At 39.3% G+C, this 21,857-nt stretch overlaps 1 protein-coding gene across 3 annotated transcripts in view; it reads left to right on the top strand.

Annotated features, from left to right (window-relative positions):
- ccbe1 (collagen and calcium binding EGF domains 1) overlaps nt 1-19,865 on the top strand; it is a 40,941-nt gene extending 21,076 nt beyond the window's left edge. The window contains exons 3-11 of one of the 3 annotated variants that reach the window (XM_049604723.1): nt 7,157-7,209; nt 7,506-7,640; nt 7,941-8,078; nt 10,003-10,109; nt 11,382-11,490; nt 12,714-12,853; nt 14,320-14,355; nt 18,382-18,417; nt 18,817-19,865. In XM_049604723.1, coding sequence (XP_049460680.1) covers nt 7,157-7,209; nt 7,506-7,640; nt 7,941-8,078; nt 10,003-10,109; nt 11,382-11,490; nt 12,714-12,853; nt 14,320-14,355; nt 18,382-18,417; nt 18,817-19,083 — 1,021 coding nt within the window. In that variant the 3' untranslated portion in view covers nt 19,084-19,865. Of the gene's footprint in view, nt 1-7,156; nt 7,210-7,505; nt 7,641-7,940; nt 8,079-9,999; nt 10,110-11,381; nt 11,491-12,713; nt 12,854-14,319; nt 14,356-18,381; nt 18,418-18,816 lie in introns of all 3 variants that reach the window. The other 2 variants (XM_049604721.1, XM_049604722.1) reach the window with 2 other exon arrangements.
- The last annotated feature ends 1,992 nt before the right edge of the window (nt 19,866-21,857 follow it).

Below are 21,857 nucleotides of genomic sequence, written 5' to 3' on the forward strand. Positions count from 1 at the left end.
CTCTTAACCCACACCATTCAGCATGAGCAGGCTAATCAGCGCTAGTATGAAAGTTGTGTCCTCACCACATCACTACAAACATCTTCTCTTGAGTGGAATGCAGACATGTTATTGTATATCACTGCTAGACAAATAAGCCTCCACTGAGCTGACTGCATGTGTTGTCTCACAGCTGCATGTGGTTGTGTGTGTGTGTGATACCCTTTAGTTTCGGAATTGTTATCCCTGTTAGAGAGAAGAGCATGCTGGGATGTGATGAAGCGGGCCTCTCATGTGAAGGTGCACGTACTCATCCAGTTTTTGCTCATGCTATAGTTGCTTTCACTTGAATTTGTGTGTGTCGGTGTGAATTAGTGTGTTTCATTACAAGACAACACCAGACCAGGCCAGTCCACCATGTTGGTTCAGGGGAGGTCCAGTGTTTATAAGGTAATTAGAGTGCTTATGGTTAACCCTGGGTAACTGAGGTCAGACTAATCTATGTCTGGATTTGTGAGGGGGGGGGGTGTAAAATGATACGGATCACTGGCAAAATTAAATAACCTCTAGGTCTTAAAGCCTCAGGTGGCAAAACAGTCAGATTGTCTGTGATGTGCTCCTTCTGAACAACTGCTGGACTCACAGTCTGCTGCGTCTGAAGTAAAATGTTAGTCAACAAGCTGGTAGTGTGTGCGTGCAGGCATGTGACTCTGGAAACTCATTGATATTCATGTAGAAAAGTGTCATGAATGCATTTGGGATAACCCCCCCCCCCCCTGTTCTCTCGCTCATGAATATGAATGAAATCCACATGTGTTTTGAATCTGTCTGCTGATTAGCATGAAGTACATGAGCAACTAACAAGCTTGCACAGCATTGTATTCTTAGCTGTTGTTATGAAAGGTGTTAAGGCTCTGTGCATAATGACTCAGCATGATCTTGTTTTGTGTGCCGAATATTATAAAGAGCTTCGTCTCTAATTACCCGTGTTTAATCTTTTGGATAGAAGTTATTCTATTAAATGCTACGACGACAAAGACACATTCATATCATGCTCTTTGACTTTCCCCTAGTGTGTCACTGTGAAGAGTGATTTAGATCTTTCTGCTGTTCAGACACAGTGAGAGGAGCTGAGGGAGACTATCAAATAGCTTTTTGAGAATCAATAAAAGATATTGGGTCAGACAGTTGTTTAAATATAAGTAAGGCTGTTTGGAAAGAATTATATCCTCTTAGATTTAAGCGTCAGTGTGCTTTAGCAGAGGCGGGAGTTCATGCACTCTGTATACCCACTCCATTTATATGAAGAGTTTCTTTTTAAAGAGTTAACTTGGCCCTCATCATGGGAAAACATTACAGTTTTTCCCCAAGCAACTTAAATACTTGCAATTCTGGAAAGGTGTGTTTGGACTGCAAGCACTAATTGTAGTTGCCACAACATGTTCTTTGACAAAAATCTCTCTAAAGTAGTAATTATTATGACTGCAGTGTCGTTTGAATGTCTTTCTAACCGCACAATAACACTTAAAACCAAATTTAAATCAAATTTCAGCACTAACGTAGCTATACATCTGGTATGTGATGAGAATGTTATTTTCCTGTGTCAGCAGTTTATCTCTGAGACCCTCCATATTAAAGACCTGACAGATTTGTGACCCCTGTCCCATAAATCATGGAGTTGGTTTCAGGTTATTTTATTGCTTCAGTGCATTGACCTTCAGCTTAGTATCCATCACCCACAGTCTGTACTAGGCATGTTGTTTTAACTTTTAGACAGGTCATATCACTACCATCTCAGTTTTGCATGTCTGCCTCTCTCAGTCTGCCTGTTTTCAGATCCATGTGTCAAAATAAAAAAGGTTATCATAGGGACAACGTAAGAAATAAACAATTTTAAATTAAATCAGCCTAAATGGAAAATGCCAGATAACACAGTCATTGTGTTTTAAAAATGCTTTAATGTGCAAAGTAACCAAATATCACTTAGATTTTAGATTTGTTTATTTAATGACATAATGAGAGACAGAACAATAAGATAGAGGAGGCTATTATCAGGCCGCTAATAAGCATTTCCCTGAATGATAATGTAATGAAAATACAGTTCAATACAAAATGTACTTCAACACAGATACAAACCCCATTTCCATGGGATGTTATCGCTTCTCTCATGATCTGCTGGAGACGGACATTGATGTTTGTTTTCTCATGATTGTTCAACCAGCCCTGGTTATTTTGCTAAGCTGGTTATTTGCTATAAGTTCCCTCTGTCTTCATGGGGATGTTATTATGACATGAAATATTGGTTCACACAGGAAACTATCCTCAAAGCACAAAAACAACCAGCAACAACACATGTTGAGTTGTAATCCACTTACACAATTTAAAGACTAGGCACAGAAACAACTTTCCACAGTTTAACATGCACTGGTACAATTTACTGCACAGTTATCTTTGCATAAAATAAAAGCATGCAGTACTTCCATGCTTAATAAATATCCTACATTTCTAAAACAATTTAGGGTGTTCCAAGCAGACTGCCAAACAAGACATCAACATACCAGAGAGCTTATTAACAAGACTTAGAGTCTATAGCCATGCTTGCATCACTGCTCCTCTAATAGATCAATAACTAGATACTGGACAACAAGATGGTGCCAAAAAAAGTTCATAGCTTCAGGGTTTACTTCCGTGGTATGCAGCTCACTAAATATGCACAGTAGTATTACACCCTCTAGCTCTGCCCAAGAGTTGCCACTCAGCTCAAATTTGACATTATGATGACATTACAGATTTTGATACTGCTTTTGTCAGCTCGAGGAAACTTTCACGAATTTAAAACCACCACAGATCAAAAACTCATAATAGAAAGAGTTATAGTTGATATTGTTTGCAGTTTGAGGTGTCCTGTCAACAGTTTTACAGACATATCTTTTACCATCGTGCGTATGGGAAAAAATACTTTTTGGGCTGCAGTTTATTTTTTTGCTGCAGTACTGCAAGTGGCCACTGGAAAAAACTGGAAGCAAGGCTGAGCTGTGCTCCTAGGGTCCTGTGCAATTCTTCAGGCACAGTGCTTTAGTGCAGTGGTTCCCAACTGGTCCAGTCATGGGGTCCAGATTTCTTTCATTAGTTCAAGGTCCACACAGTTTAATACATTCAGTGTCATACTTGTGTTTGGCCATGTTGTTAAGCTAGTTTGCTGTCTATGTCAAGTAGCTGTCATTAGTCACTCGCTCTACAACAGAAAATTGCACTTCAAAATAAAAGCTATGTGCCAGAAATTCACTGTACTTAAAAATGAAGTGTCTTTTTTGCAAACTTAACACTTTGTGAGTCACTTGCGGTCCACTCAGAATGGACCCTGGACCCACTTTTGGACCGCGACCCACCACTTGGTTTGGTGTTAGCTGAATGGTAATGTGTGCATGGCAATGTGTTTGCAAAAATAATGCTAACATGTTGAGGGTTTAACAGGTGTATTTTATACTATGTTAGCCATCTCTGTTAAGTTTGTTAGCATGCTAACATTTGCTAATGAGCCTGAAGTGCGATAACTTGTTACAGCTACAGAGTCTGTACACAGAGATATGTTGTAGCTTGTGTACGCCTCCTCAAAAATGTAACATTTGCAACTACTGATGCTTCTACTGGTAGAATTTTCTGATTCCAGCAGAGATTGTTGACAGTGAAGACAACATGAAGACAATAGGGAAGAAAAACTCAACAACTTTAGTGAGGCTAAGAACCAAATGGTAAAATTGGCCAAAACAACAAAGCTACTTATTTCAAAATACTTTGTTAAGAAAATTGAGTTTCTCCTCAATAGAAAAGAAATTAGATGGCATTTGTGATGAAATATGTCAAGACGTGTCATGGCAGCTCTGTTTTTCTTTCACTTTCCTGTTGATGATATTTCCGAAATGGTTTTAATTCCCATCTCTATGCAAGGTGTAGAACACACATAAACTCTACTCTACTCGTCCGATTTATTAGAGTTTATCTAAATGTAGCTTTAAAAAAATGAAGGTTGTGTATAGTATGTGTATGCATTTGTACCTCTGTCAGAACATTACTTATTGTGTAGATCTCCAATGAACATCAATTTGCTCAATCAGATTCAATATCTGAACAACCTTCGATTTATGATTCTTCATACCTCCCTTCATGCGCATAATCACAAAATGCATGCCCAAAACTACTTACATATGCACTCAATGAAACACACTAACACTTGCCCCCCAAAGTGCACAAACACAGTATTTTTAGAAGCTCTCACCTCATGGAGGGCCTCCTGAGTGGTAAGCTAATTTTTGTAATCAAAGACTTGAAATGAGATTGTTACAGGTTAATGGTTTTCAGTGGGAGCTTTAAGTGTAGTGAGAATGGTTCTTATTGCTTCTTTTTAGGTAGTAAATATCAAGTTATGTGAGTGAATAAGCACTTGTCTTCTCTTACTATCCAGTATATCCTGTACCTATTAAAGTGACTGTAAAAGCACTCAACTGTAGAAGGTAGACTCATTGCACTGCAGCGGTGCAGAGTCAGTGATTTACTTTGTTTTACCAGGATTATATTTCTGTGATGATGTTATTGCAAAAAGCATGACCTTTTTGTAGACAGGTCATTTGATTCATGAACACAATTGGAAGCAGTAAATGGAAAGTCTTACTGTAATAAGATGAGAAACTGAAATTAAGAGATCCTGCGATACACCCTCATACTGTTACAAATCTCTAATGGGCCATTTAAGAATGAGATCCCAGAAATTAATCTAAATTCTGTCAGTTTAACTGTCTTCAGATAACATATTCTGCTTTTCTTACACCTCCACGACATTCCCCTCAATTTTTTTCCTCGTGTATCATTTGGATCTTTTTATGTCCCCTTAGGTAGAGTGTTTAAAAGCAGAAATACAGACAGTTAAAAGCCACATTAGCAGCAGAGCTGAAGTGATGGCAATATCAGTCCAGACTGAAATATCTCAACAGCTATTACCTGGTACCTGCCAGATTCATGGTCACCAGAGAATGAATCCTACTCACTTTGTTGATGCCCTGCCTTATCCTCTAGCACCATGAAGTTAACATTTGTGGATCTGAGTGAAATTTATTGACAACGTTTGGATGGATTGTTATGAAAATTGGCACACACATTCACGTTACCTTTGTGAATCAATAGCTTTGATGATCCAATAGCCTTTTATCTAGTGCCATTATCAGGTCAACATCTTAATTAACCTAATTATTGAGATCAGTTAGTCCAATGCTTTGGTTTATGACAAAATACCTTCGAAACTATTTATCAGGTGATGTGTTTAGTGCTAATTAGCAAATGTTAGAACATTACCACACTAAATTGTCATTGACAAGTCAATATTATTGTTACGAGTGTGTTAGCATGCTGACTAGGGCTGTACCCAACTCAGAAAGATGTCAGTCCAATCAGATTTTGCTGTTGAATACAAATAATTGAATGTTCGTTCCTTTTTTTCACAAAGAGTTTGAGAGTTTGAGCGGGGTTCAATGGGACTTCCAGGGTGACGGTGACATTCAAGTAGTAAAGTAAACAAGCCAAGTTAGCCCTCCGAGCTAATGCATGCTTACTAAGCTAACGACAGATTGGACATGTGCAAGGTGCAACAGCACTTTTTCCTGACACTAGATATCAAACAAATGCCAGAGACTGTATCTTATGAAGTTATTGTGAACTGTAAATTCACTACTTGTAAGCAAAAGGCAGATGATAATTTTATTTCAGAGCCATGTCACTCAGACTCACCCTGCGTCTGGGTCTGCAGCAGCCTATGCTGGAGAGCAGCATAAAAGCAAGGGGAGCTCAGCCTGCAGCTACATCTGGGGACTGAAACACCCCCAGAAGTACACTGCACACTGACTGACCAAAAAGTACTCGACTTGAAGAATCTCAGTTGACTGAGGGGTCTCCGACTGATGATTTAAATCTTCGACTTTCAGACTGCAGCCCTAATCCTTCTGACACCAGCATTCAGCCTCACAGAGCTGCTAGTAGCTGTAGAATCTTGTTCTCCTGTGGGTAACCTGGTTGAGCACAGATGAATCATGCTGCGTAAAGTAAATGTATAAATAAATTACATCAATTGTTTCCTCAGTGCTGGTGAGCAGAAAATGAAGAGCTTTCATTATATGAAATTACCAGACAGGCCCACAGGAATGCCCCATCATCATAACTGGGTCCTGAATAAAAGCTGTAAAGCATTACAGAGAAGTCGTTTCTTAGCACCACTATCAAAGTAAATGTGACTGCACTATATTGCCATGACTTCATGGTGCAATTGGATTTTTTTTTATCACCTCCTGTTTGAAAATAACACCTGGTAGCACTTTTCCTTAATGCTGAGTGTGAGCGGGGGATGAATATTACCTCATAATCATGTGACTCCTCCTGATAAAATATTGAAACAATATGTTATCTTGGAGATGGTATTAATAAAACCAAACACAGATGAGGGAAGAGATGATGCAACAGAGAGGATGTTAAAGGGACGCTCTTTAGTTTGTTGCATTACAATGTCTCTCTTCTACACACACACACACACACACACACACACACATAAACTATTTGGATAAAGAGTAATTAATCTATTCATTTATCATTGCTTCTACGAAATGATGTAACAGAGAATTGGAAAGCAAGGAAGAAGGCAGGAAAGAAATTGATGTGGCCAAAAAAAAAAAGATGTAACTGTGAAGTTCTGTATTTGGTCAGTAATGAAGAATTCAAAAGAGACATTTTTAAGAGAAATAAAAAAAACCACCACACAGTCAGGATAGTTAACTCAACGGGGGATTTTAATTGTAATTTAAAAGAGTGTCGTCAGACATGAACAAACATGCAACAGCAGGTCAGTTATGCAATGAGACCTGCAGACAGGAGTCCGTGTGTGTGAGTGTGTGTGTGTGTATGTGTGTGTGTATTGTGGCAACATTAATCTTCACGAAGATGTTTCCCACATTAACAAACACAATTGTAAAAACAGACTGAATCACTGGATCACAACAAATTCTGCACATCCTCATTAATGTTACACATCATACTTCATCCACGTTATACGTTAATGTTTGACCTATTGTGTATTGTGCGATTGTTAAAGTATTTTAGATTTGTCTTCTTATATCTACATCTATTTGGTATTTTACAGAAAGAAATGTTGCAGAGGCTTCAAGTTTGTGTTGGGCCAGTGCATTCCTGAAGGTATGGGAAACTGTTTGGATGTCTGTCTTGTGTATTAGTGATCATTTTGGAATGCTCTCCCATCAAACTTAACTGAACTTTATTTCATTTTGTCCTCACTGAATGTTTGACATGACATAACAGAATTGAAAAAACTCAAACTGAGAGATACTGCAGATGGATGTGAGAGTCCCCCTTGTGTTTTGTTGCACTTACACTGATGAAATTCATTCATTCATTCATCTTCTAACCGCTTCATCCTCTTGAGGGTCGCGGGGGGGCTGGAGCCTGATGAAATCCCTCATTTATTTCTCTAGACTATGATGTGTGTGCTGGCGCCCCCTGTGAGCAACAGTGTACTGACCATTTTGGGCGAGTGGTGTGCACCTGTTACCCTGGCTACCGCTACGACCGTGAGCGCCACAGAAACCGAGAGAGGCCCTACTGTTTGGGTGAGACCTTGTACAACACCTCATGAATATAATACATTTTTAAAAAACGGAATATGCTTTAAATTCTTGGATTTGTAACAGGTGACAGTGTTAGACGGCACTCTGACTTGTACTGGAGTGTAGCTTGGCCTGTCAGTCAGCAGAGACCTGCACTCTTCTATCTAATAGCAAAGGGACTCTGTGAGATTGTATAAAATATAATAATAATAGTAACTGAATATGTGCATCTTAATCAACACCGTCTTTCTTTAATTTGCTTGTTGTCTTTCCTCTGTATTTGTCTGTCACTTCAACATACAGACATCAACGAATGTGAAGACGAAAACACGACTGCGTGCTCTCAGATCTGCATCAATTCAGTGGGGAGCTACAGGTGTGAGTGTGAGAAAGGCTATTTCCTGGAAGAAGATGGAAAAACATGCACCAAGGGGGAGAGAGGTGAGAATATTATTTTTACTCAGACAGTCTCTTTCACTCAAGGGCACATCTGACTGTGATGTGGAGCTGACCACACATTGTTATTTGCTGGGAGAAAAGGAGATGGGGGTTGCTGGGGGTACTGCAAACATAGACACCTGGTATTCATTACACATCCAAGTTCCTTGTCCATGTCAGAACCGTTCTGTCTCCCAAACATACCGCTGCCCCCGTGACTCCTGGTCTTTTCTGATTTGCTGGATGCATTAGAGGAGAACATTACAAAAGGTCCGGGCGATAATAATGTATTTTGTTGCCCCAGATTCAGTCGCCAATGAAGCGCTCAGGGGCTGCAGATTTGCTACTTCCTCCCATGAGTTTATCTTCCATTACCTACCATAACATTTCAGGAGAAGTTGGAGAGAGAGTTAAGATGGTTCATATAGTCATGCTCCTGCTTTATGTCCTGCTGCTTTGTGACGTAGTGAGGAAAATAGTGTCCAGACACTTTCACTCATCCATTAAATGTATGCATTTGCAGAGCAGGGGTCATTTTTCTACAGCCCAGAGACAAAACCAGGAGACATAGTGAGCTCAGTAACGTAAATGTTTTAATGTGGTTTCTGAGTTATGAGTGGTTAATTGTAGATAGAATTATCCTCAGTGCCAAACCTTTTTGTCAAAATGTTCAAATGTGTAAATATTCCAATTCAAATCCCAAAATTTGTACAGCATCATATAACACAAAAGCATAAAAACATCATAAAACAGCACAAGATGTGCAAAAAACAGGACGTCCATGCATACCTACATATAAAATTACATAGTACATCCACATACAAACAAGCATTCGTTACATTTCAGAAAAAGCTCAAGTGAAAAGGAAGGATTTTAGTTTGGTTTTTAAGGAACACAGCAAGCCTGAGATAAGTGGGCAGACTGGTCCATCCTCTAGGAGACTCAATAATAAATGTCACATTATCAGACTTTGAAAATGCTCTGGGCACATTAAGGTGAATCGACTTTGTGACTAGAGAGATCTCTAAGGTTCATAAACTGACAGCATGTCTGAGATGTAGTGTAGAGTAAGACCAGCAAGTGCTTTGTAAACCCAAAGGAGGACTTGAATTGGATTCTAAAAATAACCCGTAACCACTCTGGGTTTCGGAGGACAGGAGTTACATGGTCTGATCTTTTGTGCAGCTGAGTCCTGGATAAGTTATAATCTATGGATTGTTTTGTCTTGAAGACCCACAAAGAGATAACTGCAATAGTGTAGCCTGCTCTTAATAAATGCATTTGTGATTTTCTCTGAGTCAGTTGGGAAAGACGGCCTCTGACTCTGGAGATCTTTTTAAGTTGAGAAAAGGAAACCCTGGTGATGCCACGGATGTGATCCTGGGCTTTAGTTCCCACTTCCCACAACCCAAAATTAGTGACTGAAAAATCAAACCAAAAAATATGTAATTATGTATCATGATTTTATCTTCACCAGAGCCAGTACATTAGTTCAGCACTAGTCTGCCACAAGGCTCTGAAAGATTTACTAAACCTTCCCGTCTAAGTCAATGATTTTAAGTGACCTGCATACTCAGGTCTAACAAATGACAGCTTTACTGAGTTATTCTGCACTGTGTAAGTCACTTATCGCCTAGTTAGCTCACACATTTGCAATAGACCATCAAACTGTCACCAGACTAGCACTGACTGACTCGGGAAAATTGACCCTTACATTTTTGCTTTTTTTGGTTCTTGGAAGTGTTAGTAGGATTGCTTTAACAGAATTGTCAGCACACTATTTTAAGATATTCTTGATCAAATTGTGCTGAATCATGCCACACATTAAGTCAACATGATATTATGTTTTTCCTTCTGACAGTTTTTCTGAAAGAATCATTTTCTGGTATCTTCTGTGACAGAAACTTTTTTCCCCAAATCTCAGCAGTGCATCTCTTTGAGAAGTCTGACAACGTGATGAATGCTGGAACTTGCTCAGCCACGTGTGACGATTTCCACCAGATCAGGATGTCTGTCCTGCAGCTTAAACAGAAGGTAAGGGCCAGAAAATAATAACAAAAACACATTTGAACGTAAATATCTGCAGAGCTGCTCCTTTTCTTTATCACCACCTAAACATCTCGCTGTATCTCCGTGGAGTCCAAACCTGACAGGATTTCAGAAACAACAGCGGGCAGATTTATACAACTTCCATGAGATTTATTGTAGCACTTTATTTCCCAATAAAAATGTCTGAAAAAACTTCCTGTACTGTAGCTGTTAGATTTCCTCTATGAATGGGAATTGGTGGGCAATTTGCGTTCAACTCAGCAGTGGGGTTACATTTCCGTCTGTGTAATCACAGGCGTCTGAACCTATCTGAGCACGAGTCTGTCAACAGTGGCACTCAACATCTTCGGCTATAACACATTATATATTGCTTCCAGCTGTGTGGTCTGGGTGCTCCTGCAGCTACACAGCATGTGTCTATATTTTCTTAATGTTAATATATTAAGAAAACAAGATGAAAATTCTGTCTATTATTCCAGTATATTAGAAAGTATATTCTCATGTATTCATATCATGGGAAGAGAATGAGTGCAGGGTCAAACTGTGGTTCAAACACCTGTACCCAAGGTCACAGGCTACAGTCTTGCATAATGCTCACTGATCAGCAGGTGAACCACGACCTCTCTCAGTGTGTGATTGAGTGTGTTTGTGTGTGTGTGTGTGTGTGTGTGTGTGTGTGTGTGTGTGTGTGGACACATGTTTGTATGTCTGTGCGCATGAATTCAGATTTTTTCGGCCCTTGCAGCATAGCAAGGTCTTTCACGTGTTTCCCACTGGGAATGCCAGATCCACATGATGTTATACAGAGATCAAAGATAACTTTTCCCATGGATGCCACTTAGCATACAGAGCAGGAACTCTCCTGGTCTTGCTGAATAATGCAGAGGGGTTGCCTGGCCCTCCATCTGTCTGGGCTACAGCTTGTGGCAGATGGAAGATCAGCTTTCATCTTTATTATTTAAGCATAATTTTACCTGAAATTGGCCCTTGAGTGTGTAATTTCCCTGTCCTGTTTGACACTGCCGGACATTATGAAGCATTGTATGTAAAACCATTTTAGGAATGACAACCAAATGACTGTTACGCATTTGTGTTTGACATCACTTCCAAATTAAGGAGAAAAAAAGATTTCCAAGCCCTGAAAGAATATGTATTTTTGTTGGCGATGTTCTTTATTTGATAATTCATTCAATTATTTGTAGTTGACTTGTCATTGACCTGTTCATTCACTCATTATTCTCTGTATCCGTGTTCAAGATGGCCATGCTGTCAAACAGCGCTGATGTCCCTGAGCAGATGACCAGCGAGAAAATCCTGACATCGCCCATATTTTTACCAGGGCCTCCAGGTCTCCCCGGTCCCCCAGGTAAACACATGAAGCTAAAGATAATAAAACAGTGTCAGACTCTGCATAAAGAAATTGGCCCGCATCCAGCAGGGTTAGACTGAAGCAAGACTGAGTCTACAGCCATGCTAACTGCTCTGTGAAGCTGTACTTAGGCACAGCTGTGCTTTAAGCTAAATGCTAACAAGAGCATGGTAACATGCTGATAATGACAATGTTAAAATGCTGGTGTTTAGCAGACATAATGGTTAACATGTTCATCGGTAAATTGTGCTGCTATTTAGCAATAAACACAAACAGTTGAGGCTGATGGGCAAGCAATTAGCTTTGCTGGTATTTTCTCATAAACTAAATTGTTGAACAAATTAAACTTTTATGGTGATGACAGATGAAAAGTTAAAGGGGAACTACGCCCATTTCCAAATTTATATGTTATTTCTACAGTCTAAGACAGTCCAAAAACATTAGTGAACATGAACAACTCTCTACCAAAGCCAAATACCAGAGTGGTAAAGCTCAAATTTGTGATTTCCTCAAATAGAAAGTCTTGGGCTGCTCCACAGACAATAAATAGTGAAAGATGTTGTAGATGACACTGAAAGCACCCAGGGGAATGGTTTGAATATAAGGGTACATTTTCCATTTCACAACTGAGAGCATTACAGTAGAATAAAGCTCATTTAGGTATAAAAAGGAAAACAAACGTTGTGCGGGTCCACATGTCAGTCTCACATTCATTGTCTTTCTGGGTTTGAGAGGGGGTAGCTCATGTTCACAAATATTGATTGAACTTTCCTTAACCATGAAAATAACATATTGGAATTGTTAATTTGGGTGGTGTTCCCCTTTAAGGGATTACAATTATTATAATATATCATGGGGACAACATAAACATCAGTACCAAATTTCATCCGTTAGCTGTCAAGACATTTCAGTCAAATTCACAAATGTTAATCTCATGGTAGCGCTAGAAAGAAAAGTCAGGAGATCACTGAAGTCAGCAAGATTCATAATCATGGATCCATGAATATCTGTGCCAATATATCCATTAGATGTTGAGGTGTTTCACAGAAGAAGTGAAAACCTTGACCAGCTGGTAGCAGGGAACAATCGTAAGTATGGACCAAAGTGGTGGAACGACCAGCTCACCGGCATTGCCACCAAGAGTATTTAATCTACTCTGTGTGTGACCTTTTTGTGATCAGTTGCCTTTATTTCTTCAATATCAGTCTGTATTGTTTTAGGAGATCCAGGACCAGAGGGCCCTCCAGGTCTTCCTGGACTGTTTGGGCCCCCCGGGCCTCCTGGTCCAAGGGGCTTGATGGGACCTATGGGACCCACACCAGACCTGTCTCACATCAAACGGGGCCCCAGAGGACCTGTGGTCAGTTAATGTATACTTTTTTCTTCATTTATTATAAATAATGTGTGTTTTAATCAAATCTGCCACACAAAGTTTTAATCCCAGATAAAGTGGGTACATTTTCTCAGCACTTTATAAACACTTAATTTGTCATATTCCTCATATTGACAGCATAGGCTGAATGTGTGCGTGTTCTGACTGTAATTCTTGGATACCTGTCTCATGTCCACCTTTGCCTTTATTTCCTGTTGGCTCAGCGTCACACTTCACAGCAGAATCACTCAGTTAATCTTGATAACTGCACTCCACGCTTTGAAACTTTGAAAAGGACTTTACTTTTGTCTATGTTGCAGATTTTTTTTTTTCATCAAACAAATTCAGGTAATTTAGCAATCCTGCAACCTAGGACAGGCCCCAGGAGAGCTGTGACTGATTTGTCTTGATGATGAGTGGGAGAGAAAGCAAGTATCTCTTGCATTTCAACTGACACATTTAAGAAAGACAAAAAAATGGCCCATCATTCACCCTCTTAAAGAAATCCAAACTTCTGCAAGGGGAAAAGGGATGACACATGGTAATGGCAATCATAACAGAGAAGGTAGAATCCATTTACAGCTTTAGTTGTTTTCTTTGGCTCGCTGTGGTTTTGTGCAGCTCTTGGTCTCGCCTGCGAGTGTGAACCCTCCGTGGCAAGCTGAATCAAGAATGTGACATATTTTTAGTTTTTAAAGCTTTGCTATTTATGCAATCTCTTTATTGATAAATCAGACCATCAACACTTCCAATCATTCATATCAAGACCTGAATGATGCCAAACCAAGAAGTGTAGAACACTGTTTTTACGGTAGAAAGTGATCTTTTGGCTTGTGTGTGTGTCTTTATATTCATGACCTGTTAATACGTTTAATCAGTGCACATGATGGTGAGGTCTGACTTAAAGGGAGGTGTCCTTCTCTTCACACAAAAACATAATTAGATTCTGAGCACAGTTATGAGGTTTGGCCACCAGGTCACACATATTTCAGCTGCATGTCAGGGTTTGAGAAATGATGACTGTGGTATGGTGTGTGACTCGCAGGCTTGGTACTGATCTAAATATTGGCCCTTCTCCCTACACTATGTCTTCACACCTCCCTAATGATGATTACTCCAGGAAAGAGATCAAAGCGATCTCTGCTATCCAGCTGAAGTCACTCAACAATTGGCCTGAAGGCAGGGACAAAGTTAATCTTGGATAATTGTTGGCGGAGCACGATGAGGATGTCCGTTTTGAATTTAAAGAGATTTAGAATGACTCGGTTTTTCTGTGAAAACATTGAATTGAACATTAACGCATTTCTTGGTGCAAGGCAAGGGAACACCATCAGAGAGAAATGCAAATTCACATTTATGGACTTCACAGTGTCCAGTTGTTTGTCTTTGGAGTGTAAAAGGAAACTGACATGAAATGCTGTTTGTTTTTTGTTATTTTGTTTATCATTTAACAGGGGCCTCCAGGAGCACCAGGAAAAGATGGCCTAAAGGTGAGTTCAGATGCTGTTTTGTCACCTAATCTTGTTGTATACGTGTAACACAGAATTTGATACAGACAGTATGTCCCTAATATCCAGTGACTACTGAATTGTCCCCAGAGAAGTAGTCAATGTATTTGGTACACGTTGGTTACCAGATCTTGTTCTACACTACTAGTCCCATCTCCCTAACCCAATATTACTAATAGACTCTTTCATTGCAATACTGTTGCTATGGCAACAACTATGGTCCAGTTTACTTCCTGTCAGCTACTGCATTAACAAACATTCCAACAGGAAATACAGAAGGAGCCATTTAAAATGTTTATGCTGTCAAGTATGAAACGGCCTATAGGCTTGGCTTTGCTGTTTCTTGCTAACGTAGAAGAAGCTGCAGCTACATCTGGTTGTAAAAAGCACTGAACCGCCCTCAACTAGGTTGGCATGTCCCTTATACTGACAGTTCTGAGCAGGAAAATACAGGACAAGTTGCATCTTGTAGTAGTTCACTTTTTATGTCTTTGTGCCAGTAACAGCCATAGCTGGAGACATTATGTTTTCAGGTTGTACGGACGTACGTTGGTGTTATTCTTTGGAACGCGATATCTCAAGTACACCTTGAGGGAATTTCCTCAAATTTGGCACAAACATCCACTCTGACTCAACAATCAACTGATTAGATTTTGGTGGTCAAACATTGCTTATTAGGACAAAATTATACACCAATGTCTAATAGGATAAAATGATAAAATGCGTGTTAAACATTTGTGTGTGTGTGAACAGACATGGATGAAAACCATAACTGCAACTTGGCAGACTGGTTCGCAGAGGCATACAAACGTGAGGCAGTAATTCTAGATTCCTCAAAATATCACAGCTTTATTCTCGACTTCTCAGAGAACACAGCCATTTGGGGTATGTTTTGAATGTTCACAAAGTTTACAACATGAAATGAAGCGTTTGACACTCAAAATTGACCCTCAGACCCCTGACTCAATATGTGTCCCCCCCTAGTGTAGCATAACATTTCTTTCTAGACAAAGGCTATTTTTTAGTTGCACATTGTAGAACAGTGGCCCAGCATGTGTTGCCCCTCAGGCAGAGGAGTCATTCATGTTGGCACCAGAAATTGACTCTTGGCTCACTGAACACAACTTCTCTAAAAAGACAGATAACAAAAAGTTGCAGAAGATTTGAAAGTGCCGTCTAGGTCATTTGGCTCATGTGCCAGCACTATGTCTGTCAAAAGATATTTCTCAATAGCCAAAATGCTTCTCAACTTTTCCGAATGTATACAGGGGGAAAACCACAAGCCAGGTGCCAGGATTCTCACAAATACTCAATTTGTCCCTGCGGATGATAGGATCACTACAAGTTGCTTCAAGTTCAGAGAGGAAACCTGGTGTGCCAAACCACAATAGACACAGTTTTGATCCTCTAGCCGGGAATTGTTATAAATTCCAAAGCAGCATGATTTGGTAAAATAGCTTCTGAATAAGAGCTCAGGCAGAGCATTGTTATTTGGTATCAGAGTCACTCTGGTACACAGGCATCTTGGGACAGACTTGAGATTGCACACATTCCATCAGAGGATATCATTTCTGATGAGCTTATTTCCTTCATGTGCAAACAAATTTCCCCCGCAATGTGAGTCAGAACTGACCCAGTTCACAAGGAGCTGAAGCCAGCAGCAAGTCTGTTCAAGTGGCAACCCAGTAACTTCCTCCTGACCATCAGCGTGAAGACTCTGGATACCTCTGGGCTGTTGCGGTTGTCTGGAATATCACTGGGATTTTGTGAAGAGTTGCTGACAGGAGGTGCTAACCATCTTTCAGAAAGCTAACTGGATTTTTTTCTCCACTTTGCCATCCCGAGAAGCCTAAGGCAAAGTGTTAAAAAAAAGAGTGTCCAGCAGATGGTTAAGCCTCAGATTAGGGAGAAACAACTCAGATTCCACCTGGCTGCAGAGAGATTTATGTTTGCATTTCACTTTTTTTAAATTAAACCAATTTGCTTTCACCTGATCACTCATTTTGTAATATTCCTAAAAAAAGAAAATCTAAGCGCAAACTGAGGTCAGAAAAATACAATTGCATCTTTGCTGCTTCGCTGACTTCTGCAATGAGCTTTAGAGCAGTTGTAGCTGAGTTTGACAATGATTCACCCTCATTCAGATGGGAAGAACACACTTGCCCCAGATAGAGCAGTTTAGCTGTTATTTTCATGAATGAAGAGACTGTGGCAACAGTAGTGGTACCAAGATGAGCTACAAATCCGAGGCCTTTTAAAATTAAAAGTCAACTTCCTGTCAATCTTTTGTTTGACGGTAGATTGGTTGCGCAGTTGGAGTGGTTAGGTTTTCCTTGTCAGTGCCAAGGCCAAACTTCAATGGGAAGTTGAAGCTCTATGATACTGTAGGAGATCAGAATCAACTGAGACTGAGAGTAACCAGATGAGGTGGTTCGGGCAACATATATGTGGTAGACACAAGGCATTATTATACCAGAAATTGATTGTGATTCCCCGTGTCAGTGTGGGTTTTCTCTGGGTACTCTGGCTTCCTCCCACAGTCCAAAGACATGCACATTGGGGACAGGTTAATTGGTGACTCTAAATTGGCTGTAGGTGTGAATGTGAATGGCTGTCTGTCTCTACATGTCAGCCCTGCGATAGTCAGCTGGGATAGGCTCCAGCCCCCCACGACCCTCTAGAGGATAATCAGTTAGAAAATAGATGGATGGATGGATGATTGTGATTAGACAGGTACCTGGTTTTGATGGTGTAGCAGAACTAGAATTGAAATTTAAAAAGAAAAAATACCTTTTTAGGGGATGAGATTCACAACTTGTGGCGAGTTATAGCTGACTTATTATAGCATTTTGTTTTCGAGATTATTGTCGAATTTCAGTGTTAATTTGACGTAGGATAATGATGGTGTTGATATATTGTTGGTTTTAAGTTGTGTTGTTCATTAACCAAAATCCATTACCTTCCAAACTTATCATGCCAGTGTCATCTTGATGTAGAATAGTTACATGTAGACGTGAGGTATTGAGAACAAACCCAACGTCTGCAAAACATCATAATGTTAACATCCACATAACGCAGAATTCTAACGTCGTTAGACATTTAAAATATCGTCAACCTGATTTTCATTCCAACCGAAGTTTAACATCTCTCCAATGTAAGAGTCTGATGTCTTACTGGCGTCATATTTACATCCAGAGTCGGCTGGAAAGGCCAAGGAGAATCTTGTCTTGTACTGGCTCTTGGATCTTGTTATACCCGCAACACTGTTTGCTTAGCTTGTGGTCCACGTATGGAACAACTTAGGTGCATCTGCTTTATTGACGTGGTACCTTGGTGTTCTTTCACTACAGCTGGGGTGTTTGTGTGGATAGATTGGAGGTTGATGGTAATCTGCCTCTCTGAGTAACAAATCCAAACCATCTGCCAAAACACTCACAGCCCCAGTGTGACCCTGAGCCTGCTAACAACCTCAGTGACCAGGTCGACGTGTGCCTATGTGTGTGTGTGCTACCGTTGGTCAACAGGCTGCCACAATACTTAACAGTTAAGCTACATGTCAAGTATATTTAGTATTACATAAAAAGCACACACTTTTTATCTTTTAGATACACCGGATGCAGTTTCAGGAACAGTTCTACATTTTGGGAAATACTCTTATTTGCTCTCTTGACGTATGTTAGATGAAAAGATCGATACCACTGTCAGACATAAATTAATGTTCTCCTCGAAGTCTCCCCCCAAATGCCAAACTTTCTCTCTAACCGGCTGAGGCAGTAATACAAAATCTAATCTGATTTTAATCGTCCACAATATATGTCTTCAGGCATTTGTGGTTACTCTCATCCTGATCTCAGATTTCTCTCCCTTCCTCTCGCTCTTTAAAAAAAAGTTCCCCAACAACATGCCCCCCCCCTCCACACACACACACACACACACACACACACACACACACACACACACACACACACTGTAATTCATATTAGCTAAATATTTGTTTTGTTTCCACAGGGGGATAGAGGAGCTCCTGGGCCTGTCGGACCACCAGTAAGATTCTGGCTGTCTATATTGATGCCACACTATTGTGACTTGTTACCATTATCCTGAACAATGCAGTGAAACTAAAGCATGAGTGCGAAACAGACCACTGTGGACTGTGGACTCTAAATGACACAGTTAATGATACTGTCAAACTCAAAGTAAATAGTATCCAGTACAGAGAAAAGCCTACATAAACACTGATGGTGCTAATGTTAACAGATCATGAGAAAAAGTTCAGTAGCAGACAGTCCATTGATCAGCTGAATTTATGTTGGGATAAAAATAGTCACAGGAGAAATGTAATCTTTCCATTAAATGCAACTTTAATTATATTTCCACAAATAATTTCCAAACTAAAACCAAGTATTTGTCAAATAATTCATTTTTATGGTTCTCAACTCCCAGGGCCCTCCAGGCTCCTTCGATTTCCTGCTTCTGCTGATGGCAGATATCCGTAACGACATCGCAGACCTGCAGAGCAAAGTGTACGGTCGACCGCTGCACTCACCAGGGGAGGACTTTCCGGCGGTCCCTGATACTTGGAGGGACAATCAGGACAATCTGGATATGGGCTCAGGTGAGGAGTACAAGGAAACTCCACCTCGAACAGGCGGAGGGTCCAAGAGGAACAGGAAGAGGAAACCAGCGCGAGAGAGAACGGACTTTGACTAGAGTATTTAAAGAGGGTGGGTTTAAATAATGTCAGGTGTAAATATTGAAGTGGTTTGCCTTTTTTATTTAAACAGAATGTACTGTATGCCTTTTGATCACAGATGTTTATTTTTGTATGATATACCAGAGTGTGTGAATATTTTTTAACAAAATGGGGACTGTGCAAATGCATGTTTTTTATTCTATATTTTCAGAAACATATGGTTCCTTCACAGCACATTAAACAAGTCTCTCATGAAAGCAGGTTTATCTCTGTACTTTATGACAGTATATTTTTCTGTTTCACACAAAGTGTATAAGCGATGGAGCCACCTAATACCTACATGATGAACCAATTGACATAATCATATATTAATTCACAAAGGGATCAAAACAGCACGAATGTTGGACTGCAACTCTGATGTCGATAATCCTCATCTGTGTGACACCTCAGTGTGGTTTTCAGTTGCCACGGCAGCGAAGTAATAACAGTTAGAAAAAGAATACTAACATTGCCGTCTGAGTAAGCTTCATTAGTGCACACGTGCACACATACAAGGAATTTACATACACAGCTAAAATTAAGGACATAAAACATGGTTACGCATAAATATTGAACTATTATTTACATACAAGAAGATTAAAAAATAGATGCATATATTAAAAGGCCTATATACAGTATATAAAGATGTTGGATGCTGGTGTGGATCATAGTTGACTGATAGTTCTCCACCAGGGGGAGACATGCTCAAAGCCTCTTGCACAACTCTAGGTCACTTTCACATTATCAAGTTAAGGCTGAAGACACAGAACATTTACGAAAGACTTAATCCAAAGGTCAGTCAGGATATTTACTTGAATGAGCAAACAACATGATCACTGTAAGGAAAAAGTGTGAAATATGTTTATCTTTGCTAATCATGCCACTGACCTACATGCTTTTTCTTTGATAAAGGAAAAAGTGCATCTTTGGTGTTACAGTTACAGCTTACATACTGTTTTAAATTATATCCCCCCTGTTTAGTATTCATAAGCAGTAAACAAACAATTAATATATTCGTTCTTACACCCTATGATGTAGTTTTAAGCTGCTATAAGGAAAATTAAGTGTTTATTAAAGTACAGTACTTGCCAGCAATTTTAACTTCTGTGATGACAGATTTTTTTATTACACCTATTTTACTATGTTGTCATTATCTGTCTATACACCAGCCCTCCACACATACATGCCCGCAGGAGGAGTAAAAATTGTTGACAAATACTTTAAGAAACTACATTATAGTGCATTAAAGGCCATTTATTAAATTTGTAAATGCTAGAAGGTGGGGCACAAAGTAGTAGTAGTGTTACCAATTCAATAATAGATGTTCATAATGACTTTTGACTTTTTGAAATACGCTAAAAAAAAAAAAAAATCATGTTTAACATTAAAATGTAAAGTCTGACCACCCAGTAGGCTTATATCATGTAACATTTCTCAATTTTTGTTATTATCCACATTAATCTCGTTGAGTCTCCACACTTTTATCTGAAATAGTGAGGCTGTGAAGTCATATGAAGTCATGGCTGGACGACGCTGCACATGTTTGGCCTCTGAAGTGAAAATGAGGTTTTAGTGTCAGGATTCCAGCTGGGTTCTGGATGTCATGTTGCCTTTTCCAAAGTCATAAACTTTGTTTGTTTCAAACTCATAACTTACATTTATCTCACTCTGTCCTTTATTTGGGCAAAGTTTCAAATTAAATCTCCAGGAGCTTGACCAAAACAGTCATTTTTATTTTCCTCAATAACAAAAACATGCAATAAAAAAACCCTTCAGTTTTGTTTACAAGCACATCAGATGCTTTTATGTTACTTGAATTCAGAACATCAAAACAAAGTGGTTTGTTTTATTTGTTAGGTGAGTATATGAGAACTTTTATGTTACATTATATCTATTAATCAAAATCATTTCAACTTCTAAACCTCATTTATTACTCTTATTGATTCTTATTGTTTTATGTAGGTGTTTTATCATTTCTATGTCTACTGTATAATAACTACTTTAACTCTTGATTGCTCACTATAAGTACATTTTCTGATAATAATTAAGAATTTGATTGCAGGACTTTAACAATAATGGAGTATTCTTTACTTTCCAAAATATCTGAATACTTGAGCCACTAATGATATGCCTGTTGCACCCTCCGCTCTCTGAGATGCTGCACTTGTGAGCTCCAGGAATGTCGAAGCGATTCAAGTTTGCCAGGAAACTTAAGGTATGTTGTCATTTTGTTATATGTTTTTGGCTCCACTCATGGTATCGTATAGCATTTTGGTCATATGTGGGGTGGATATGCAACCTGAAATTACGTTTTTTTCAACAGCTGTAGTTACAGATTAACATAATGAATTGAAAAAACAACAACAAACACAGGATCTTATGAAATACAATCTATTGTTAAAGGTTAAACCAGGCTACAACTAAAGAAAATTTAAATTTTACCATTAATTTCTGGTGAAATTGTTTCACATACCGTAATTAAAAGGAGTTCCACCCTGAACTGCTACAATATTAAAATGCTGTTTTCATGTTAATGTATTAATGATAATAATAATAATCTAATAATTAATCCTCCTTAGGGGGCCATTCTGCGTAATGAGTACTTTCACATTGGATAGCCTACTTTAAGTATATTTTACTGTTATTCTTCTATACTTTTTTGACTTATTTTCTCCTAATTTTGTAGTGCAGCATTTTTGCTTACAGTATTTTTATAGTGTAGTTTTGCTACTTTTAGGTCAGTACCTGATGT

Source organism: Epinephelus fuscoguttatus, linkage group LG18, assembly GCF_011397635.1.
Source record: "Epinephelus fuscoguttatus linkage group LG18, E.fuscoguttatus.final_Chr_v1".
In the NCBI taxonomy this organism is placed as follows: Eukaryota; Metazoa; Chordata; class Actinopteri; order Perciformes; family Serranidae; genus Epinephelus; species Epinephelus fuscoguttatus.